The following is a 23,668-nucleotide window of genomic DNA, read 5'->3' as shown; positions in this document are numbered from 1 at the left end:
TACATACAACCTGGAAGAAGATGTCTGACCATGTGCGAACACCATCTGCAGCCCTCTGGGTAGAAAGCATGTCTGTGTGATTTCTGATTTCCTAATTGGTGAGGAAAAGCCCGTCTCTTAGTGTCAGTGTCATAAGGGACACTGTGACTGCATCTCACTAGAGGTTATTTCTCTGTCCTGCAGAAAGTGCTAAACAGGAACTACCACCTACTTAGGGTTAGTTATTCAGCTGAAATACGACATTTCTAGGTTTTTAGATAAGCCATCATCAAATTTTGCCAACGTTGTATGGTTTAACTTAATTAGTACTTTCTTATCATATGTGTGTATGTGTGTGTGTATGTATGTATGTGTGTGTGTGTGTGTGTGTGTATGTGTGTGCGTGTGTGTGTGTGTGCCAGTATTGCTGTAGCCCCTAAACGTGGAAACTGAGGCTTTGAGATGACAAGGAACTTGGCTTCAGATCCAGGAACTGGGCTCCAAGGTAATATTCTTAACCATGATCAAATTACCACTGGAAGCTGGGTAGTGGTAGTACATGCCGTTAATCCCATCGTTTGGGAGGCAGAGGTACGTGGAGCTCTGTGAGTTCGAGGCCAGCCTGGTCTACGGAACGTGCATGTGCGTGCGTGCGTGCATGCGTGCGTGTGTGTGTGTGTGTGTGTGTGTGTGTGTGTGTGTGTGTGTGTGTTGGGGTTAGAATGTTTCCTCTTTGGATTTCACAGTGGTGGAACACAGAGTGGAATGCTGTGTTTGCTGGGAAAGGAAACGGTGAGGGGACCTTTCTGGCTGGTTTTCATTTCTTGTTCTCCAGCTTGTCAGTCACAGCTATCTGAAAGAATCAAAGTCCTAACAGGGAGAAGAAAGCTCAAGTTCTAGGCTATGCTTTGACAAAGCCAGCTTGTCACAGAGGGCACTGGCCACAGAGACCTGGCTCCCTTCTCATCAGCCACAGAGCCCCCTGCCCCTCCCTGTGCCCCTAGGACCTGACAGGTCCACTTTAGTAGGGTCATCATGGCCTCAGCCTTCCCTTCTGACACTGTAGCTTATGCTCTGGAACTCAGACTGCACGGCTTTAAAGTGGGGATGCAGACAAAAACTGCAAACACTAACAGCAATGGGGCCGAGAAGGCCAAGAACGGGACACTAACTGGAGTGGAAAAGGCCACACTAGAGGCAGAGTGGAGAAGCCCATCACCCAGGGCTGGCCCTGGTGTCATGACAACTACCTAGTTGTTGCCATGCTACAATGGGCTAGGGGTGGCAGACCCTACATGTTCTAAAAGAATGCTAAAACTTGGATTTCGGCCGTGGAGTGGTGGCAGTTAGAAAAACGTTCCTGGTCTCTGTACCCAGAGGAAAATGAAGGACAGAGCACAGACTCAGCTCTCTGCTTCCACCTCTTGGGCTGAGCGGGCTCTGCTGTCTTTGTTCCCATTTGTCGAGGACATGGTAAGGCAATAAACAAATTCGAACTGTAACTGGCTTCATTTCTAAGATCACTGAGCCCTCATAGCACACTGGGCAGGGTACCCTGTTTGGGGGAAGTTAATAAGAGCAGGGGAAGATTTTAAGTTTCATAAACTTGTGTTAGTGTTAAAGGGTAGACACGAGGAGTAAGTACTCAACTCTGCTCATGCTGGGGCTGCAACACCAAAGCAAGATGGGAAAATAAGACAGCCAGATGGGCAATTTTGAAGAACCAGCGGACAGAGAGCAGGACTGAGGAGGAGGGGCAGCTAACCACAGAAGACCACAACTCTGAGAGGTCAGGGAGGTGGCAGTAGGCATCTGGGAATTAAACACAGCAGGGGCTGGTGGGCCTATGGGGCTGACTACAAGTTCAGGAGAACTGGACCTGCTTAAACGAGTCTAGTCAGAGCCAGGCAATGGTGGCCATCTGGGAAGGCTTGTCCGGTGCTGTGAGAGGTCCCAGAATCTTACTTGAATGCTTCCAAAGGTTGCACAAGATTTCAAGACCACCAGCAGCCAAAAGAAAGCACAGCCCGCAGCCTGTCAGTCTGTGGCTTCAGCATCTTACTGGGACTCCCTTCTCAGCCCGCTGCATAACGAGGTGACTGACTCCCTGCGTCACTGCCATGCCTATCTTTCCACACACGGTGACTTCCACATTTTACAACCATTTCGAAGAGGAGTGATGCGGGAGAATTGTCTGTATTCTGACAATCATGTTTTAAATAAACGCTGATTGGCCAGGCAGGAAGTATAGGCAGGAAAACCAAACAGGAAGTAGAAATGATGCAAAGAGAACAGGAGAATTCTGGGATTCCTCCCACTCCTGCCCAGACCACGGAAGCAGCAGAATGTGATCTGCCCCATTGAAAAAGGTACTGAGCCACATGGCTAAAATAGATCAGAAAAATGGGTTAATCAAGATGTGAGAGTTAGCCAATAAGAGGCTAGAGCTAATGGGCCAATCAGCTTTATAACGTATAGAGATCTCTGTGTTATTTCTTTGGGGCTTGCCGGCTGTGGGGTACCAGGAGGGACAGAAATCCCAACAAGCAGGCCCCCTCATATTACAGCGGAGGGCAAGGACACGTTCCTCAGTTTGTTTCTGCCCTTGCTGGGAGGTGGAGGCTGAAGCTAAGGCTCACAGGAACCATATTTACCCCCAAGGAGAAAGCCTCCCTAGGGGGTCCTTCCTAGGCCTCCTGGGAAGAGGATGTTCTGGGTGGGAATGTAGGAATCACTGCCTCATCTGATTAAAAAGGGCTTTTGCTGCGTGTTTTCATTTTGTTCCAGCCAAGAGAACATTCAGTGTCTTCCAGGGAGTGGGAGGTGGCCACAGACACCCGCCCCACCCCCCCATACATGCTCATGAGTGGGAAACAGAAATGCACAGATGAACAAAAGAGAAGGAACTCCAACTCCCACCTCTTGAGAGATAAGCACTGAGGATGTCTTAACATGCACAGCACAAAACTGTATCTCCCAAGACAGAGGCAGCTAAGTGATTGATTTCAGGAATGTGAACTAGTCTACATTTTCCTACGTGACTCAAGACTCAGGGGAGTAACTGGGGCATGTCCTGCTAAGAGATGGGGTAGATAGTCCATCCTCCCCCGAGCCCCAGAGAACACAGCAGCTGCATAGTTCTTTTTCTCCTTAAAAAAAAAAAAAAAAAAAAGCTATTACTTATTAAGTGTTTAGCAAGAACTAGGACCCATCCCAAATTCTTTCCTGGTGGGGTCCTTCTGTGGCCTTCCAATGACTCTGAAGTTAACATCTTCACTTTAGGGGTGAGGAAACAGGCTTCGTGAAGATATATATAACTTGCCCAAGATCACAGAGCTAGTGACTATCAGCGACAGGACTGGGATACTGATTCTGTCTGAGTCTGATGTCCTAGTTCAATGCCCTTTATGCTACCTCTTGGAGAAAAAAAAAGTAGACAGGGGGCAATTCCAACTACTGTTTTCTAGAAGGGGACAGGTTTATTCCTGACTGGGCAACAGCGATAGATGCAAAATGAAAACACAGGGCGGTATTCAAAGCCATTCATCATTTCATGATGGAGATGCAGCAGAACAACCAAACAACTATAGTGTCCTTCTAGGCCCTCAATTATTACATGCTCAAGTGACCTTGTGTTACTCTCTCTAGCCTATGGGGACTCTGCCTGCTTGCTCTGCTCTGTGGAGCCTAAGGACATAGCCAAACAGGGATGGTCATCTCTGATGGCAAGGAAATCCTCCATGCCTCCATGCCTGCCAGTTCATCACGTCTTTTTTTCCCAGTTGCTATGAAAGACATCCCCTGCTTTTATTGAACTGGCCCAGAAGAGCTACAACTCTTTCCAACTAGACGTCCATCTGAGGCATCCCCAAGCGGAAAGCCTGCAGGCTCCCAGTGTCTTACCACAATCGAAGTCAGGTCCTCGCTCTCAAAGCGGCTGATGGCCTGGTCCAGCGATTTGTACATGGCAGCGGAAATCCGCTGGGTGATGAGTCTGTTCAAGTCAATGGATCGACCCAACAGCTGAACGGCAGAGGGAGGTGGGGTGGGGGAGAGTGAGTTACTGGCTACACAGATATCTGACAACTCAATACAATGCACTGTTAGGAAACTGTACTAAAGTGATAAGGGGCATCACTGGGACAAGGGATGGCTGTATATAGAACATAGATGGCATTATGAAATACCTTAAAATGGCAATTCTAGTTAATGTTTAATCTCTGCGTATATTATATGTATGTGTGGTATATGTATAATGGGTAGGATGCTCAGGGGAGTGTGGACATGAGCATGCCACAGTGTGTGTGTGTGTGTGTATGTGTGTGTGTGTGGAGGTGAGAGGACAATCGTGGGTGTGGTCCTCATCCCACACTTTGTGTCAGGGCAGGGTCTCTTGTCAGCTGCCTGAGCATGCCAGGTTTGCTGGCCCTCAGACTGCTGGAGATTTCTCCATCTCCAGTCCTACTGTGATAGTGCTGGAATTAGAGATGCTACTGCTGTATCTGGCTTTGCGTTGGTTCTGGGGATCTGAACGCAGGCCCTCGCTTCTCTGACATATCACCCCAGCCCCTGTTTTGATTTTATAACACAATGTCCTTGCTCTTAGGTCATACTGGCTGAGCGCACAGGTGAAGTGTCATGACAACTGCAATTGCTCTTAAAAATGTAAGAGAAAATGTATATATAATAACACATGTGCATTATTTATACATATGACCACTGTAACGTTTATGAGAGAAGATACATACATGAGAAAGAGAAAATGGAACTCAATACAGTGAAACACTCATCGCATGAATCTAGCTAGACTGGAGACGTGCACCTTACTATTCTGACTTCTCTGAAGGCTTCCCACAAAACCCACTGAGGTAAAACACAACTCATTCTGTGGGAAGAGGCTTGGGGAAAGCTCTGACCTCTGGTAAATGCTTCTGTTGAAACCCTAGATTCAACACTAAGGTTCATTTTGTGTCTTCGCGCTGTTCAGTTCAGAGCTTCCAGGGAGCAGAAGCCTCCTTAGCAATCTGTGCCCTCGTGGGAGTGATTTTAAAAGCAAGCATATGAAGAGCTGATTAAAGGGTGGGAAAATATAGCTTAAGATAATTTCCACTGGGATTCACACGGGTATTACTGCGGATGTTATAAGCATTTACTGTTCACCTGCTGAGTTCACTCTGCTTTGCTAGGTACTAAGCGATTATTACTCTTCGAGTATTATTTATCATAGGGTAAGTTTCCTATTAACTGATTAAGGTCCCACAGGGGATCCTGTGGCTAATCTTGGCTGCACTGCAATTGTTGATGCTCATCCACTAAGCCTTGCTTTTTCTCTCCTGTGACTGGACACTGGCCATGGATGTCCAGGGAATGCAACAGAATCAAGTTCATCTCAGCATCTTCTTGGCCTCAGCTCTGGTCCTTCACAGAGATCAAGGACCACAAAGCAACCACACAGATGCCATGGCACACAGGCTGTTCTGCTACCAGTTTGGCCACCATCAGGGAGGGCTCGGATCTGTGGTGGACCCTGTTAGGATTTTCTAGCTCAGATTAGCATTCTCAAACAGCGATATATGTCCTTGTCCCCAGCAGCATTTCTTCCACATCTGGGGACAAACTGCTAACAGAAGCTACTGCATTAAAACACACCAGTTTCTACCCCACATTTAGCTAGATTCACTTCGTTTAAAAGGGTTGCAGCCCTCTTCACTTATTTCAAGGGTGGGTCTACCTATCTCTGTGAGATATGCTGATGAGGAAAGGGGATGACTCGGGATGGCAGGCCATGGGGGTCACTGTTTCTCAGAGGCAGGCGGGAGAGGAGCCAGGAAGTCTAAAACTTGCACCAAAGGATGCTCACTACTGTTTGAAAGGATCTGAGGCTGCTATGCCTGGGTGCAGACACAAGGCAGATGGGGAAGTCCACACTATCTCCGCGGAGTCTGTTCCCCCCAGTCCTCCCCATCACGGCTTTCTCCCTCCGTACCTGGACATGTCTCTGTTTTAGCAGCGTCTCATAGCGGTTGGAAGGTGGGTACGGAATGATCACCCCATAGTTCTTACATTCAGCTCTGAAACGTTTATCCAACAGGACACTGGAAGGGAGCAACATGAAATAGCAGCATTGAACATGGCGGCAGACAGTTTCTCAACAGCTCAGCCACATCTATACCAGACCATGGGGTCCACCCATGAAACATTGAATATCTCAAACATAACTGTGTCTGCTCTGGACACGGTTCCCCACAATTCTTTCCAGCCACAGACGCTCAATATGTGAAATGGAATTGCTAAGTTAAAGATAGGCAACCCAGGGCAGAGACCTTACTCTTTCCTTCACTGATGACGAAAACAACTGAGTTCATCCTTAGTATATCCCAGGGAAAATTCTAGGGACCAGGGACACCAAGGTCCTTCCTGTCCTCAAGTACTGATTTCCCAGTGAAGAGACTGACAGAGCAAGCAGGAAAACAAAGCAAATGGCTTGCAATAGGAATCATGTGCTCAGTGTTTCTCATTCACCAGGCAACACAGACATACATCCACACACGTACCCATGCAAGCACATATACACATATCACATACACAGGTACACACACTCACACAGACATTCATGCACATGGACACACACACATGCCCACATATGCATACACATATGGTTATATTTAGTGTCACAGCAATCCTATAAACAGGTGAACTATTTTCATCCTCCATACTGAGGCAGAGGTTGTAGTACTTTGAAAACAATAAAACAGGATCATTTGGAGTTAGCAATTATGGGAAGTCTCTACATGGCAGTTTTGTGGGCCAGAGGCTGGATGGTAATGATACAGCAAGGTTATCTCACACACAATGGTCTGTCTGAGATAAAGGGAAGAAGGTTTTGGGAAAACACGTTTGTTACACCAGTCTACAGGCCAGATCGAGTGGAACCACAGGACCCTCACAGAGAGAGGCAGGCTGGAGAGATGAGCTGGAAGCCATTTAAGGTTTTAAGTGGGAAAGAGACATATTTAAACTTGCAATGTCCAAAGCAGCAGCCACCAGTCCCAGTGCCTATGGAACACCTCAAATGAGGCGGGCTCAAACTGGGATCCATGTACACCAGGTTTAGGAGGCCTTGGAGAAAACAGGGATATCTCTTTAATAATATTTACACCGATTCCATGTTGAAATTTTAGTGGCTTTGGTTTGTTGAATTAAATAAAACGTATTATTAAAATGTCAGCTGTTGCTTTCCCTCATTAAAATATGCCTGCTAGACTTCGTTGACTTCCCATGAGGAATGGATGGGGAATGGGATGGGGGGAGTGTAGGGGGAATAGGAGGAGGGAGAGAGAGGAACTGGGATTGGTGCCATCTGTGGTGGCATTTTATTTCAGGTGGATGGGATTGGCATGTTGTTACCTTTTCTGTCTAGTGCTTTCTCTGAATTTCCCAGCTCCTCTCAATTTCTACCCCTTTGAAAAGTCTTCATCTTGCAGGGATGAGGGCTATTTTTTCAAATAGGGATATATTTTTTTAAAAAGATTCTCTCTCTCTCTCTCTCTCTCTCTCTCTCTCTCTCTCTCTCTCTCTCTCTCTCTCTCTCTCTCTCTCTCTCTCATGTGTGTGTGTTTGCCTGTGGCAGCCAACAGGGTCACAGATGCACCTGGAGTTAAAGGTAGTGGTGACCCATTTGTCACAGGTACTGGGACTTGAACTTGGGTCCTCTGGAAGACTACCAAGAGCCCTTAACCACTGAGCCATCTCTTCAGCTCCCAAGATGGGGAGAATTTATAACCTGAGTATAGAGCGTCCCCAGGATGTGACATTCCTGAGCTAGTTTCCACAGACAACATCAGCATACTCAGAGCCAGCATCTTAGAAATGCTGCCTCCTCTGCTGCCACTGCCTCCTACCTGATCTGCTCACACCTATTAAGCAACTACTTAGCGATGGATCACACCTATTAAGCAACTACTTAGTGATGGATGTCTCTCTGTGCTTTCTATCTGCTTATCACTTAGGATTCATTCTCTTTAGTCAGTGCAGCTCCTGTGCCCGTCTTCTTGTGTGCAGTACATGTCAACTCCTATCTGAAACGTGTCAAGCCTGTCAAAGCAAAATGGAGCCAGTCACTTCCGTGGGGCAGGGGGAGAAGCAGGTGAGGTGGGGACTCGCCCTTGGGATTGCTGGTTATGTCCATCTGGACTTCCATCAAGAATCACGATTCTTATATAAACATATTTTCTTCCATGATAGCACCACTGCAAATTTTTTAAAAGCCAGGAATTCCTTGGGGATATGTGTGTGTGTGTGTGGGGGGGGGAGTTAAATCAGTAACATCCAGGAAATACTGATAACCCTATAAACCTAAGGCATCTCCAACTGAAACTTCTGCACACACGCCCATCCTTACACACCTCAAATGTATTCTCCTTGGGTTAATATTATCAGAGAGTGAAGTTTAAAAATAAGGATGAAGTCAAGCCGTCGCAGTGCATATGAAACCACTTTGTGGCAGTGTATCCCTCTCTGGGATCTTCAAGGTTTATGGTGCCAGGGCACACGACCCGCCCTCTAGTGGCCTGCATTCGCCACTGCCATGAAGTAACTAGCTGCCGGATGCAGGCATGTAAGCTATTATTTTTGTTCTACTTCCACCAAGGCTTTGACCAGACGTTCCCTTTGCCTGCACATTCTGGACCCGTCCTTCACCTGTTTCACTTAACTCCCTAGACACAGCTTCCTTAAGACGGCCTCGACCAGCTCAGGCTTATCTACCATATATTCCCAGAGTCCCATGAACTGTTCATTCATGAACTTCCCTCAGTTCTCACCACCCTCTGTTTTCCCATTGAACCGCAGACCTCGTGAACTTTTTGTACACTTTCTACCTGGTCTCCTTTACAATGTGTCTCGATGCCTGGACCCCTGGAAAGTGCTCGATCTTCCTTAAGTGCTGAGCAAGGGAGAACAAGGAATCCTGTCTTCCGGGCACCAGGCTGATGAAAGGATACTACTCAGCTTACGATCCCTTACCTGCCGGCCATGGCTTTGTAGTAGGCAAAGATCTGGTCTGCCAGCTTGTAGACAAACTGATCAAAACACAGGTTCACCTGGTGAAGAGAAAGCAGGGGGGTCAGCGGTTCCTGTCTGGATTAACCGCAGAAACGCAGGCAGTAGGGAGAGCACCAGGGCAGACTGAAGTGCATTCTGGGGCAGCATGGCAGCTTTGACAGAGACGGTAAAGAAGTAAGCATCGTGGTCCTGCAGAAGTGGGGAGTTTGGCCCCTTGCTTTCAATGTCTTCAGTTAGTTACTGGACGAGCCAAAGTTTAAAAGGACCCCAGGAACCAGCATTCTCATCGCCCCCTCCCCCCTGTTTGGTCAGGGAACACAAACAAAAGCTCTTCCTCTCTGGCCATGAATACCCCTAGGAGCCTGTTAACCCAAAGACTTTCTTGTCTGCTCCATGTATTTGATTTTCCTTGCTCTGCAGAGTTAACGTTGAGAATGCCCTTAGAAATAGAAAAGTCCCTTTCTTCAAGTTTTCCTTAAAATCCCTCTGGTTTTTCATGTACAAAGTCTTGCCCGACTCACAGGAGACTATGAAGTCAGGAGGGAAGACAAGGTCACACCCAACACGGAGCATCAGAGCCACATCTTCCGTGAATGACCAGAGAAGAAAGTGGCCAAAGTAGGACTTGAAAGAGACCAGGCTCTGGTACCAGCAGGGCAGCAGACAGAGGGAGGGGAGGGACTTGGTCTTTGATTCCTTTCTACTAAGTTTCTAAGACGATGTCTTTATTGAAAGGTTTCTGTGCCTATTATTTGATACCCACTATACCACACAGAACAAAACCCACTGTGGGTTCTGTGCATGATACCGGCTTTACACCCAGGGTGCTGGCTTCAACCCATGGTGCTGGCTTCATACCCAGATAACTGAGGCCTCCTGCCTAGGCCTCTGAACTTTGTGATCCTCAGTGTACCCTCTAGCCATAAGGGATCTAGAGGGTCAAAGTAGAAGTGCTCATTTAGACCCCACGTTCCCTTTCTAGACCAACTCTGAATTCTCCTCCAGATATTCGCAGCCCCTCCAGAGACCCCATGGTCTTCTTCAGAGCTCATGACCTGCCTCGGGAGGAGTCTGATGACATCATTCGCAAGGCAAAGTGTAATGCACATGAAGCCCCTCATGGTAGACATAAACTAGGGATGAGGAACCAAGGAGTGAGCCATTCTACACTATTAAATTCTATAGCCACAGCAATCATGCATATTGTTCCCTGAAGCCACTGACAATGCACAACCCTCCCCCCCCCCCATTTGTGTTTATTTCTGGAGGACCGGCCAAGTCCAGCCTCTCAGGGACTGCAGGAATGAAGGCAGCATGTCACTTGCCTCGGCTTCAATCTCATCGTAGAGGAACTGCTTTTTGAACTTGGTGAGAGCATAGTAGGCGCTGTCGTTGTACAGATCCAAGGGGTAGAGGACATACCTGGGAAGGAACACAAGAAACATGGGGGCAAGTTACACTTGGCCTGGAAGACACGAGAGGTATGGGCGGCGAGGCAGACGGCCTGGAACGGAAGACAACCCGCAACCCCGCCTGTGTTCCCACTGCCCCCATTTAGGAATGACTTGCTCTCCAATCTGCACACAGATATTAGCAGTCCATGATGCTAATGGATCCCCTGGTCTGAAAACCTTAGCCTAGGATAGAACCTCTTGGTTCCTAGAGACGGTAATCTCCCCAGTACGGCTGCTATGAGATAGACAAAGATAGGAAAAGCAGGTAGGTTGAGGCTTTGGGGCAGAGTGCCATGCCTCATTTCTACTCAGGAGTTTCTTCTCTAAAGCAAAGAGGTCGGTGGCAAGTCACCCTCCCACTCAATCCCAGGAGCTTCCTGGCCTAGTCCTGCCTCTTACTCCATCATGGAAGGTTCTTTGGTTTCCAGGATATGGTCCGTGAGAATCCAGGGCATGGACATCTCTATAGGGAACTGAATGCGCCGGCCCATGGTTAACTCCAGGAAGAATTCTCGGAACCAGAGCTGGGAGAGGTCACAGCACTGCTGCAGGGCTTCTGGAAGAACGGAGAGAGCCTTGGTTTAACAGAAAGTGCTCACACGTCACGGCATTTGCTGTGCATTGGCTGTGCATTGGCTGCCACTGCTACTGACATGGGCATGCCAGGTGTGCAGCAGGCATGTCCTATACAACCCTTCCCTGATCTCGCTGTCTTGTGCCTGAAGCCAGCTTAGTAGCATCCATGGTGAATGGCATCTGTCATCTTCTGAGACAGGGCAAGTTATGGGGAAAGGGGTGGTGAGGTCTCAAAACATCTGTCTTCCCACCATTTCCACTAACTCCCTCCAGAGTCATCTTAAAGTGTTGATTTATATGCAAATGGTGATTGTAGAACACATAGTCAGTGCTCACTTTCAAGGAATCGTGGCCCTTCATCTCCTGTATGTGATGATTCTGAAGCCCTTACTCTTTGGAGGTCTTGAAAGCCCAACTCAGGTCGTTCTCTAACAGAGAAGCACTGAGACTCCCATGTCACTGGGGTCCTACTTGTCTTTACCCTACTCCAGTTAACCCCTCAGTGCAGAGGAAGAGGGAACGGGAACGCGGTGCAGCCTGGAAGCCTGATTAACTAGGAGCAATGGGTACAAGGGAGCTTAGAGCCACTCTGACCAACAGAAGGCTGATCCAGAATACACTGTGCTACAGGTGTGCATCCCTGCATGAGTCCCCTTCTAACCAGCCACAGGCTAATCCACTGCATGCTGGGCTACAGGCTTGCATCCAGTATGATTCCCCTTCCTAACTAGCCACAGGGTGTTCTGGTGCCCACTGGGCTATAGACAGGCATTCCAGCATGATTCCCACTTTTAACTAGCCATGACTGTCTACCAGACAAATTCACTGGGTCAGAATGAGTTTAGCAGAGCCTGGCCTTTCCTACCTCCTCAAGCTGACAGAAAGGTTTTCCTTTTTGTTGTTTTTAAATTAATTCTTTTGCCCCTGGGAGCAGAATGTGCCCCCCTGTGGCTCATGATTCTATCGGTCTCCAGCTTCCTGCCCTTCCCCCTTGGTTGTCCCCGGAGGCGAATGTTTCCTCTTCTTGGCCCTGCATGGAGGAGGGTGGCTCACCGCTGATGTTGAGCAGGTGTGTGAAGAAGAAGGACTGCTTGTGGAAGTCCTCTATGGCGAGGACGATGGGCCCATCCAGGCTGCTCCTGAGGGTCTTCTTGGAGCCGCTCTTGTCTGCGATGAGCGACTCAAGCATGGTACGGACCATGTACAGCTTGGAAAGAAAGGGAGAGAAGGTCAGGTGGCCCTCCACGCTGAGGGTCAAGTTGCTGTCCCTTCCTACCTTCCTGTTCTTCCTTCTGCTCTCAAAGAGAACTGTCTTAAGGAAGCACCGATTACGGCAGAGAAGCGGATTTGGAGCTATGGAAACCTGGCCTCTCCCTGCCATTCTGGGACCCAGCACATGCCAGGCAAGCATCCATCACTGGGCTTGCCACCTGCCCTTGTGAAAACCTCCGAGAGGCAGACTGACCAGCTTTGCAAAGTTCTCTGCCTAGGGCCTACAGCACCCCTAGGTGTACTGACAACGGCAGGTAGTTAAGGCCCGTGAAAGGCTCCTGCCTGCCCTGCTTAGCCAAGGGCATGGACATCCATGCCACTCTACAGTCACTCTCTGATGTCCCAGATGACCTCGGTAACAGCATGGATGGGGCACTGAACCAGGAACCAAGAGAGCCAGGTTCAAAGCCAAGCACTGCCATTGACTCGCTGTGTGACCTTAGACGACGAAGCCTCCACTCTGGGCTCCAGTTGCCTCATCTAACAGGAAGGAGTGGACCAGACAAGTTCTCAACCCAGTCTCTTTCAGCTCTAACTTTCGGAGGAGTTACGCAATGGACAAAGCTCAAAACAGCAACCCCCCACCCCTCCTGTTTCTGGTCCTCAGTGTTTTAAACCTGTCAGTGAATGCTGGTGCCCTCTGGTGGCCTGGGCTGCACTGTACAGCCTTCCAGAGATTCTGGGTGGAATGCAAGTCAACATCCATACTTACAGGAGGCTACTAGACACTTAACCCCAGCTTACAGAGTGCCCTACATGCAAAGGGCCCAAGAGCAGCGGGGCTGTTCTTTCTGCTAATCTAGATTTTTTCCCACATCATTTGTCTTTGAGTCTGAGGCTTGGAAGGGGCCTTGAGGAGCCAGGCTAGTCTGTTCCTGCTGCCTCCCGCAGTAGGCACCCAAACCAACCCAGCCAGGCGGTGTTATACCAGGGATCGGCAGCCTCTTCGGCCCTGTGTGCCACCAGTGGGGTGAAACAAAGCCCTCGGGGACCACTGGCAGGCCTAAGACACAGATAGGAGAGAAGGAAGAGGGGACGGGAGGGCAGGAGAGACAGGGAGGAGGGAGAGAGAGAAAGAGAGAGAGAGAGAGAGAAAAGCGAGAGGTATTGTATACAGTGGGAAAGCCACCACAACTGCAGGGGCCACACGTGACACGCTCCGACCTCCCAGCAACCACACTACTCTCTGCTGCAACTGGATGGGCCCTAAGGTTCTCACCGACCGTGGGCCTGGCAGTCACAGATCTGCATGCCATGCTACCCTGTGTAGGGTCCCCTCTGTGGGGAAGAAATGACCGCTGTTGCTGGTTTTCTAGACGGCCCACCCTCTATGAACCTGTCTCTCTCTGAGTATCAAAGTACAGTGCTAACAATGGCCTTGGAGTCCCCCAAAGAAAGGGGGACATCCAGTTCTAACTACTAGAAAAGTGGGTCCGTTCTGAACAGCGTCAATTCTTTAGCTAACTGCATCAACAGGCATTTACTCTACCAGGTCAGGCTGCTGCCCAACTCCGTGAAATGCCTACACCTGCTGCATTCTGAGGGCCGCCACGGAGCCCTGGGTGGGCATCAGGAGACCTGGGTTCTTGTCTACCTGGCACTCGTCTTGTGACTTGGACAAGTCACTTCCCCTTTCTGGACCTCAGTTTCCCCGTCTGTGATGGGGGAGGGGGGAGTTTACCTCTCAGAGCTCTTCCACCTCTGGGGCTGTCTGGGAGTCAACTAAATGAATCTGTGCTATCAACTGACCCCAGGGACACCTAGGGGTGGGGTTTAGCTTTTGGCAGCTGACCTGCAGTTCTCAAATTATCCACAAAGACACATGCCCTCTCTCTCTCCTGTCTTTTTGATGTCTACAGCCCCTCCATCCTTCTCTCCTTGCTCCCCCTTGGCCGTGTCTTCATCTGCCTCTCAGGACTTAGAGAAATGCCTGAGAGCCATTCAGCCACACCAGGGCACTCAGAGTTAGAAAGGTTCCTGACCTTCCAAATAAAGACTTCAGAACTGTCTATAAAGGTTCCTTTGGGATGTCGCACATGCAGAAGACAGAGTGTGTGCACGCTGGTCATTGGATACTGCAAAGCTAAGAGAAGCAATGATAACCTTGCCAAACACTCACCTGCCCCTGCTCAGCCCCAGCCCTGCCCAGACACGGACACACACAGAAGGAGGGGTCAGAAAGGACCTCAGATGGCCCGCTTCAGGCGATCCAGAGCAGAGACGGGCTTGAAAGGTCCTATAAGGAGGAGCTTCCAGCTTGGGGCTTCTGGAGCCTGCAAGACCCTGACAGTTACAGTAAGACGCATCTGTTTTCAAACACCACAGAAAGTAGACCAGGAAATACCTTCTCCTACATCAACAGTAAGGACTTAACTCTGTGAGTTGCTCTTTGTCCCCCACGTAATTTTAAGTCTGTTCTGGGTGAACACAGACATCGTCTTATTGCAGAAGTTCCAGCTAGAAACTCAAGAGTATTTCTGACAACCAGACTGTGTCTAAGGGGAGCAGGCTTGCCAAGCTTGTGGGTTGTCTTTGGAAAGGGATGGAAAAATTAGCCAAGTGTCTTGCTGGTAACGTGAGCTCATCCGAAGTTTTCATTTTTAGAAGGTAAGCAGAGCTGAGAGAGGTTAAGCTGCCTGCCCAGAAACATACAGCAAGTCAGAGGCAGAACTTGTAAGTTCCCCTGCCAGGCTGCCCCTGTAGGTAAGGGGGCTGCAGTCATTAGAATACATAGACCTATGCACATGAGTTCCATGTCAGAGCCCTCCTGTGCTGGAGCATGTGAGCTTTACTGGGCTAGGAAATAGCTGGGGAGGTGAGTATGTGCTACCACCATTGGTCAGACTAGACAACTGAGGCCCAGAGAGACCGTGTAACATGTCCAAGGTCACACAGGTGTCTAGGACTAGAACCCAGGTCTCCTGAATCTTAGGCCAGTGGTCTTCCTTCTACATCAAACAAGGCATCAGGAAAAACCCTGAGCAGCTGCTTAACCCCGCCCTATCTCAAAGGGATCCCCATCCCACTACCCCGTAGTTCTCCAAGAACCCTTTCTTGGTCCAAATGGCCTGGAGTCAGGGGAGCCAGGCTGCCCGGGAACTGCTTACCTGTGTGCTGGAAGGTCCCACGGCACGGCGGGGCACCTTGATGTCAAAGCCGCCTTTGGGATCCTTTTCCCCTCTCAAGCATGGGTCATTGGGGGGCTCTCGGCCTCCCTCCCAGTCACAGATGGTCTTGCGAATTGCCTGCAGGACACTGGTGAAGGAGGAGAGGGAGCTTAGCCCAGGTGTCTGCAAGGCTGTGTTCAGGCCCCAGAGGGTCTCGCTCAGCACCTCCTGCAGTAGAGTTTCTGAGTGTTTGGGCTGTACATTCAATCCTGGACCCACTCAGGGGTGCTCTTAGCAGTGTTAAGGTGCTTTTAACCTTAAGTGTTAAGGTGGCTCCTGTGGCTTTGGTGGCCATTGACAACTTAAGAATTCAGCTTTAAGCCATGTGGGGGACAGGAGGACAGGACCTGGGGGTGGAGCGAGGAGGAGGGAGCTACAGGAATATCTCATCAGCATCACTAGCTATATGGATCAAGTTCTAGAAAGAGCTTCTATTTATAGCCCATTCCCTCCACACCATGTGTGCTGAAGTCTACACATGGATTATCTCATTTCAGCATCCCGTAGCCATGGATACGGTGGCCACCATGATCCCAATTTACAACCAAGGAATGGACACTCAGAGAAATCATTTGAGTAGTAGACAGCAGTTGGTTTGAGTTCAAGTCCTGAGTGGAGGCTTGGCTTATCACCCACGTCCACTGCCAGAGGGTCTCTTTGTTTAAAAGCCATGCTGGAAGCCGACTGAGCTAGGAGGCCTTCCCCTTCTAGCCCTGCATCCCTCAGTTCTGCAGTACCCTGAATGGGGCCATCTGAGGACCCACCTGATAAGGACATTCTTTTTCTTGCGCACAGCTTGCCGCAATGGCTCACGCAGTGTCACCTGGGCGAAATCCTGCAGGGCCGCATAGATAGTGTTGCGGATGGCCTGGTTGAAGACACTCTCCATCCTCCCCATGAGCACCTGCAGGCCCTTGATCATGGCGATCACCTGGTAGGCATAGAGCAAGGGTCAGCCTAGCTACCATGTAGCAAGCCGTCTGCTAATTGTGCTTCCCCATGCTGCAGGGAGCGGGCAGTGGAGGCACCCAGAGTGCGAGGTCCATGCCTCTAAAACTGTCAGGTCATGACTAGGTAAGAGATGGTACCAAACGCACACATCGGAGGGCTACTCCTTCCATCAGTAGCTATTCTAAAGGGGAGTGCTCATGCACTGTGGGTGGGCATGTCAATGACTTCTGCCATGATGTAGGTGTGTCTTCTATCTATCTGATGATTTCATTGGATAATTAATAAAGAAACTGCCTGGCCCATCTGATAGACTGGCCCTTAGGTGGGTGGAGTAGACAGAACAGGAAGAAGGAAGTGAGGTAGATGGCTCAGTCAGATGCCACTTCTCTCCTAAGTTAGACAGACCGCCATGCCTCTCCTCAGGGAGAGACGCAATGAAGCTCCAGCCCAAGATGGATGTACGCTAGAAACTTCCCGGTAAGGCACCACTTTGTGGTGCTACACAGATTATTAGATATGGGTTAATCAAGATGTGAGTAAGAGGCAGAAAATAATGGGCCAGGCAGTATTTAAAAGAATACAGTTTCCGTGTAATTATTTCTGGGTAAAGCTAGCCGAGTGACCAGGAGCCAAGTGGTGGGATGCAGCCCGCCGCTCCTCACTACACTGCCATTATGGAAAAAGGATGGTGTTTCCTGAGAAGCTAGAAATAGAAGTATCACATGATTCAGGCACCCTACTTCTGGGTGTAAGCGAGGGCAGTGAAACCTGTTATGTTGAAGAAATACTTGAATCCAGTGTTAACTGTCGTACTAGTCACAGGGGCCAGGACAGAAGCCACTCAGGTGGTCACTAATGGGAGTGGAGAGAGAAACTGGGGTTGATGTGAACAATGCACGATCATGTAAAGAGGAGATTCCACCATATGCAGAAGCATGGTCAGAACTGGAAGACACTCACCATTTTACATCGGGCACAAAACAAAACTTAAAACCCAAAAGAAGGGGGGCTGGAGAGAGAGATCATTCAGTTGGTGAAGCATTTGCATTGCAAGCACGAGACCCAAATTCAAATTCCAAAACCCACATAAAAAATGCTGAGTAGGATGGCGTACTGGTAGTTCCAGTACTGGGAGATGAGGGTAGTCTAGCCTAACCGGGGGAAAAAAATCCAGGGTGGCCTGCTCCTCAGGAATGACACATGAGGCTGAGCTCTGGACTCCATGTGCACATGAATGCATCTCTCTCTCTCTCTCTCACTTACACACACACACACACAAAGGAAGGGAGGGAGGGAGAGAGAAGGGCAGAGAGAGAGAGAGAGGGAGGGAGGGAGGGAAGGAGAGAGGGAGGGAGAGGGAGAGGGCGGCAGAGAGAGAGAGAGAGAGAGAGAGAGAGAGAGAGAGAGAGAGAGAAAGAGAGAGAGAGAGAGAGAGAGAAAAGAAGATAAAACAGTGGATGTCCTGGAAGGATACAACAGGCAGTAACAGAGGCCGATGGCTCACATGTAGTTGGCTAGGTGGAGCAATTTCTAATGCTGCATCACATAAGTACCTGCATATTTCAAAACAGCTGCTAGAGAGGATTTCGAATGTTCACGACAACAATAATAATTAGAAGGGATGCATGCGCAGATTGGCTGAACTGAACTTTACATACTGTGTCCAAAATACTGACATGTCCCCGTGGACCTCACATGTATGTGATAAAAAAAAACTTTGTGATACTTAACAATGATACTTATATCTCGCTACAAAAACAAGGCTGTGCTTCATGAAGCAGGTCAACATCATCAACTGAAAGCCCCTAACTGGAACCTTCTGTTGAATAGGAAGAAATGAGGGAATGAGTCATGAGTTTACACATGAGGCTTGTTTCTTTCTCTAATATGTTAAAGAAACAAAACAACAACAACAACAAAAGAAACCAAGATACCCCCAAACAAACAAACAAACAACAGCAAAAACCCTAGCAATTGGGGTGAGAAACCGGGTCAGAAGCTGAGGCTCTCTCCAGAAGCTAAAACCTCCAAAAGTGGAACGCTTTCGCTGCAGTTAGATGTTGTGAAAGGAACTAATATAGAGAGGCATTCAGAGGTAGTCGGACTCTAAAAGATCAGGGCTGCTGCCCAGAGGTGAAATTAAAACAAACAAACAAAAACCAACCATGCAGACAGGGGCTAGAGAGCAGGCGCAGCAGTTAAGAGCACTATCAGCTTCTGCAGACTCAGGTTCTGTTCCCAACATCCATGTTGGGCAGCTTACAGATGCCTGTAATGCCAGCCCAAGGGCACCTGAGGCCTCTGGCCTCAGACGTTCACAAGCACATTCTCTCTCATACACAAACACATAATTAACACACTGGGACAAACGGATAGATAAAGAAGGGTTCAGAATAATTTCAGAGTGGACAAGGCTGTTGGGCCTGAGCGGGGGTGGGGAGGAAGCTTTGCAACTGAAGACTAGGTAAAGATTTCTATGATAGAATCCGCCATTCACATCCTGTGGAACAATAAGATGAATAAACTGGGCTGTAGCAAACTATAAAACCAGCCTGCCTCAAAAGGCTTTGCCAAGAAAAGAAAGAGGCAAAGTCACCCCGTAGAGAATCTACTTGCAACACATGCATGATGAAAGCCTTGTGGTGGGGATACAGAACGGATTCTCACAACCGCATAATGAGAAGACACAGACACAACCTTCAGAGATGGGCAAAGGCAAAGGCTTCCATAGAATCCGCAGGAGGAGAGAAGAATGGCCATGAACATGTGAAAAGATACTTGGTGTCATCAGTCTCTGGGAAATGAGTCACAAGGTTAATGAGACTCACCTACATGACCATTAGTATGGCCAAGATCACTAGTAAGGTGGCCGCCAAAGGCCTCTGAGGGCTTGGGACAATGGGACACTCAGGAGACCTGGCGATAATGCGAAATCCCCCTTGGTGTGGCCGCTGAAGGAACATCTACACTGTGAGGGCTCTGGTAAAAAGTTAGAACTCAGCCAGGCTCCACAGGACGAGCCTGCAATGCTGAGACCTGCCTTGGATAGCAAGTGAGTTCAAGAACAACCTAAGACTCTGTCTCAACAAAAACCAACAGAAAAAACAAAGCAAAAGCAGGCTGAGGGTGTAGCTCAGCTAGCCTTCTGTCTCCATCCCCACAGCACTAGGGTTAAGGGTATGACCATATTCTACTTGATTACGTGGCTGATGGGGATCTGAACTCGGGTCCTCACGCTTGTGTAGCCAGTGCCACCTTACCAGTCCTCCTCATATATTTTTAAATTTTTAATTACCTCTTAGAAAATGTCATACCTGTATACATTATGTACTGGCTGATTTTGTGTCAGCTAGATACAAGCTAGAGTCGCCAGAAAGGAAGGAACCTCAGTTAAGGAAATGCTTCCATGAGTCTCAGTTGTAAGGCATTTTCTCAATGTCTTACATCAGTGTGGGAGGGCCCAGTCCACTGTGGATGGTGCCATCCCTGGGCTGGTGGTCGTGGGTTCTATAAAAAAGCAGGCTATGTGAGCTAGGGGGAGCAAACCAGTAAGTAGTAGCACCTCTCCAAAGCTTCTGCATCAGCTCCTGCCCTGTGTGAATTCCTGTCCTGACTTCCTTTGATAATGAACAGCAATACAGAAGTGTAAGCCAAATAAACCCTTCCCTCCCCAACTTCTTGTGGTCACGGTGTTTCATCACAGCAACAGAAACCCTAACTAAGACACATTATATTTTGATTATATCCATTCTCATCCCATCCCAAACTTGCTCACTCCCTTCCCTCCAATTTCAGATCATCCTTTCATAAACACTGATTTATTCATCTACTTATTATATTTTAACCCAGTGAGTCCAATTGGTACTGCCCATACACACATGGGCATGATGTCATCCACTGGGGCTTGGGGGAGCCAACCAATGGCCATTCTCCACAAGAAAAATGACTCTGACTACCCCAGTAACTAGCAAGTGCTCCTCCACTAGGGGCAAGGCCTCAGGAACCCTCCAGAGTCAATGCTGGAACTTGAAACTAGCTGGATCCCCTCATCATTCCTTAGTAACTTTTGACAGAGAACAACCTAGACGGGAAAAGTCAGAAAAGGGCAGTGAGTTAAAATGACAGCGTTGCTGGGTGATCAAAAGAACTCAGGGACTGCAGGGAGCAGCAGTCTGGGGGTCGAAGGGGGGAGCAGGGTATCAGCACACCCACCTCCACAAAGGCAAACTTCTCCTCGCTGGTGTAATTGTAGCGTGTGGCTCTCTCGTACTCTTCCGCTGTACCCGGGCAATCCTTGTTGCAGAACTTGTCTGTGGGGTGAACCAACTTCCAAGAGTACTGGGGTAGGGGGAAGAGAAACAGCCATTGTCCATCAATTGAGGAAAGGTAAACAAATGGTCAAGACATCAGCACACTGTCTGGATGCAGGGTGATGGGGTGAAAACCACATGCTTGGAATCTATATATGGTGACTATCAAAAGCAGGGAAATGGGACAGTGACAGAAAGTGGAACACTGAGGGCCGAAGGGGCGGGGTGACAGATGTGGGGTTTTATTTATTTATTTATTTATTTTTTTGGTTTTTCGAGACAGGGTTTCTCTGCAGCTTTAGAGCCTGTCCTGGAGCTAGCTCTTGTAGACCAGGCTGGTCTCGAACTCACAGAGATCCGCCTGCCTCTGCCTCCCGAGTGCTGGGATTAAAAGCGTGCGCCACCACCGCCCGGCAATTTTTAATGATGTTTATGTGCATGTGTCTGTCTGTCTGTGGGATATGCACGTAACTGTGGGTGCTCACAGAAGCCAGAGGCATCATCTCACCTGTGCTGGAGTTTACAGAGGCCGTAAGCCACCTAAGGTCAGGGCAGGGTCCTAGCCATCTCTCTGGGCCCAAGTGTGGTTTTATTTATTCATCTTTTTAAGTGATGGAAATATTAACTTAAGCTTATACAATTCCACGAATATACTTAAAACGTAGGTTTCAGTTGGGTAAGAGGTGTGGTACATGAAAGACAGAAGCCATGTGAACTAGGTCAGTGGGGGCCTCAGGACACCTACCACCTCCATGACATGGGCACTCCACTTGGATAGAAGTTGCAGGCCTCGAAGGGCCAGGTCAAAGAGCTCCCGGTACTCTTCATCTGACTTCTGGCTGTCCAGCCCTGAGCCTGTCACCACCTGAGAAACACAGAACTTTATACTTACCTCATGGTCTGTGTGCCTGAAACTCATGAGCATTACTCTTCAAATTCCCCTGAAAAAACTGTGCAATTGTTATGCTTCCTTTGCTAGACAAACTTGTCTTTGACGGTTGTCTTGCTGAAGGCCATATGTCTTGTAAGTGGCTGAGGGTTTTGATTCAGGAGGTATCATTTCAGATCTCCACTTGGCCACCCTACAGCCTTACAGCAAAGGCTGTCTTGACTGTATTCATTATAGGAAGTGCAGACTAGTAATTGACCTGAGATTTTAACCTTTTGGAATGATGTTAAATACAAGTATATATGCAAGCAGTGACTTTTATGCAACACTGTGATTTCACAGGTGTTGTGGCAGAATGCTTTTGTATACTGTAAAGATTTGTCACTCATATTTGTTTAATTAAGTACTGATTGACTGGTAGCCAGACAGGGAGTATAGGCAGGGCAACCAATTAAGAGAATTCTGGGAAGAGGAAAGGCAAAGACGCAGTTGCCAACCAAATGCAGCAGAAGCAAGATGAGAATGCCTCATTGAGAAAAGGTACCAAGTCATGTGGCTAAACAAAGACAAGAATTATAGGTTAATTTAAGTTGTAAGAGCTAGTAAATAATAAGCCTGAGCTAATAGGCCAAACAGCTTATAATTAATATAAACCCTGTGTGTTTCTTTGGGACTGAATGGCTGCGAGACCAAGCAGAAAAGAAACTTCCATCTACAAATGGCATCAAACATTCAGCAACTATATCCACATAAACCTGAGAGAGCTTGGGAAGGGATTCTAGACACAAAACAGCGTTAAGCACAGTTTCTTGGTAACAGCATTTTGATAGGGGGGGGGGGTGAGCTCTGCTTGCTAGAGGCAAGCAGAAACACAGCTCCTTTAACAGAGGCTTCCTGACTCAGCATTAATGGCAAAACCCTCCCAGCTCTTTTAAGAGGCTCTGTCACCAAACAACTAAATGGTGTTTATGAGCAGCTAGCAGCGTGCTTCTTGGTGGTGGCTTGGATCTGGAAACTCCACAGACTTATGGCAATAAACATAGCTCCCACCTGTATCTCTGCCATGAAGCTAGATTCTCAGGAAGCTAAGGAATAGGGTGAAACCCCATTTTGGTGGTGGAGCCAAAGCCACAGTTTTAATCCTAACCATGTTGCTTAGTAAATTAAAGACTCATGTGTTCAGAAAAAGATAAATACAATAAAAACAGACTCAGATTTAAAAACAAACCTCTAAGTGGTTTATAGTGTGTTTAAAAATATCTGTAGGCTTGGCAGAAAAAAGAAAAAGGATAGAGAAAGTCTTTTAAAAAAGAAATAGTGTAGCTGGGCATGGTGGCACACACTTTTAATTCCTGCACTTGGAAGGCAGAGGCAGGCGGATCTCTGTAAGGTAAAGGCCAGTCTGGTCTACAGAGTACGTTTTAAAACAGCCTAAGAAACACAGAGAATCCCTGTCTCAAAACACCAAAACATAAAAATATTTTTAAAAAAAGCCACGTAAAGATGGAAAATACACAAAGAATCTAGATACTGTATGTTACTTTGCTTTCTCTGAATTGTTTGACTGTTGAGAAAGGAGCAAATGCTAAAGGACATTTGCTTATAAATGCTGCTGGATTAATCCAAACTATATATTTTGAAAATGCTTTGACTTAAAATTTTAAGTCAAAAGATATGTTACACTGGAGAAGAGGTTTTGCTTTTGTTTTTTGTTTTTTTGTTTTTTTTTTGTTTTTTTTTTCCGAGACAAGGTTTCTCTGCAGCTTTAGAGCCTGTCCTGGAACTAGCTCTTGTAGACCAGGCTGGTCTCGAACTCACAGAGATCCGCCTGCCTCTGCCTCCCGAGTGCTGGGATTAAAGGCGTGCGCCACCACCGCCCGGCGAGGTTTTGCTTTTGTTTTCACAGGAAATGAGAGGTTGTGGATTTATTCTGGGTTAAGAAAAATAAGGTTTGATCAAGGAAGACCCTCTGAGAAATCCCCAATGGAAATGGATGGCCCAAATGAT

General features: G+C 48.1%; 1 protein-coding gene across 1 annotated transcript in view; it reads right to left on the bottom strand.

Moving 5' to 3' along the window:
- Cyfip2 (cytoplasmic FMR1 interacting protein 2) overlaps window positions 1-23,668 on the bottom strand; it is a 123,199-nt gene that overhangs the window by 52,159 nt on the left and 47,372 nt on the right. Inside the window, 10 exon segments of the mRNA XM_038325914.1 lie at window positions 3,883-4,002; window positions 5,966-6,074; window positions 9,004-9,080; window positions 10,368-10,464; window positions 10,896-11,052; window positions 12,126-12,279; window positions 15,452-15,599; window positions 16,276-16,442; window positions 20,675-20,800; window positions 21,518-21,637. Coding sequence (XP_038181842.1) covers window positions 3,883-4,002; window positions 5,966-6,074; window positions 9,004-9,080; window positions 10,368-10,464; window positions 10,896-11,052; window positions 12,126-12,279; window positions 15,452-15,599; window positions 16,276-16,442; window positions 20,675-20,800; window positions 21,518-21,637 — 1,275 coding nt within the window.

Source organism: Arvicola amphibius, chromosome 4, assembly GCF_903992535.2.
Source record: "Arvicola amphibius chromosome 4, mArvAmp1.2, whole genome shotgun sequence".
NCBI classification, from domain to species: domain Eukaryota; kingdom Metazoa; phylum Chordata; class Mammalia; order Rodentia; family Cricetidae; genus Arvicola; species Arvicola amphibius.
The sequence above is the reverse complement of the archived record's forward strand: the minus strand, read 5'-3'. Positions and strand labels throughout refer to the sequence as shown.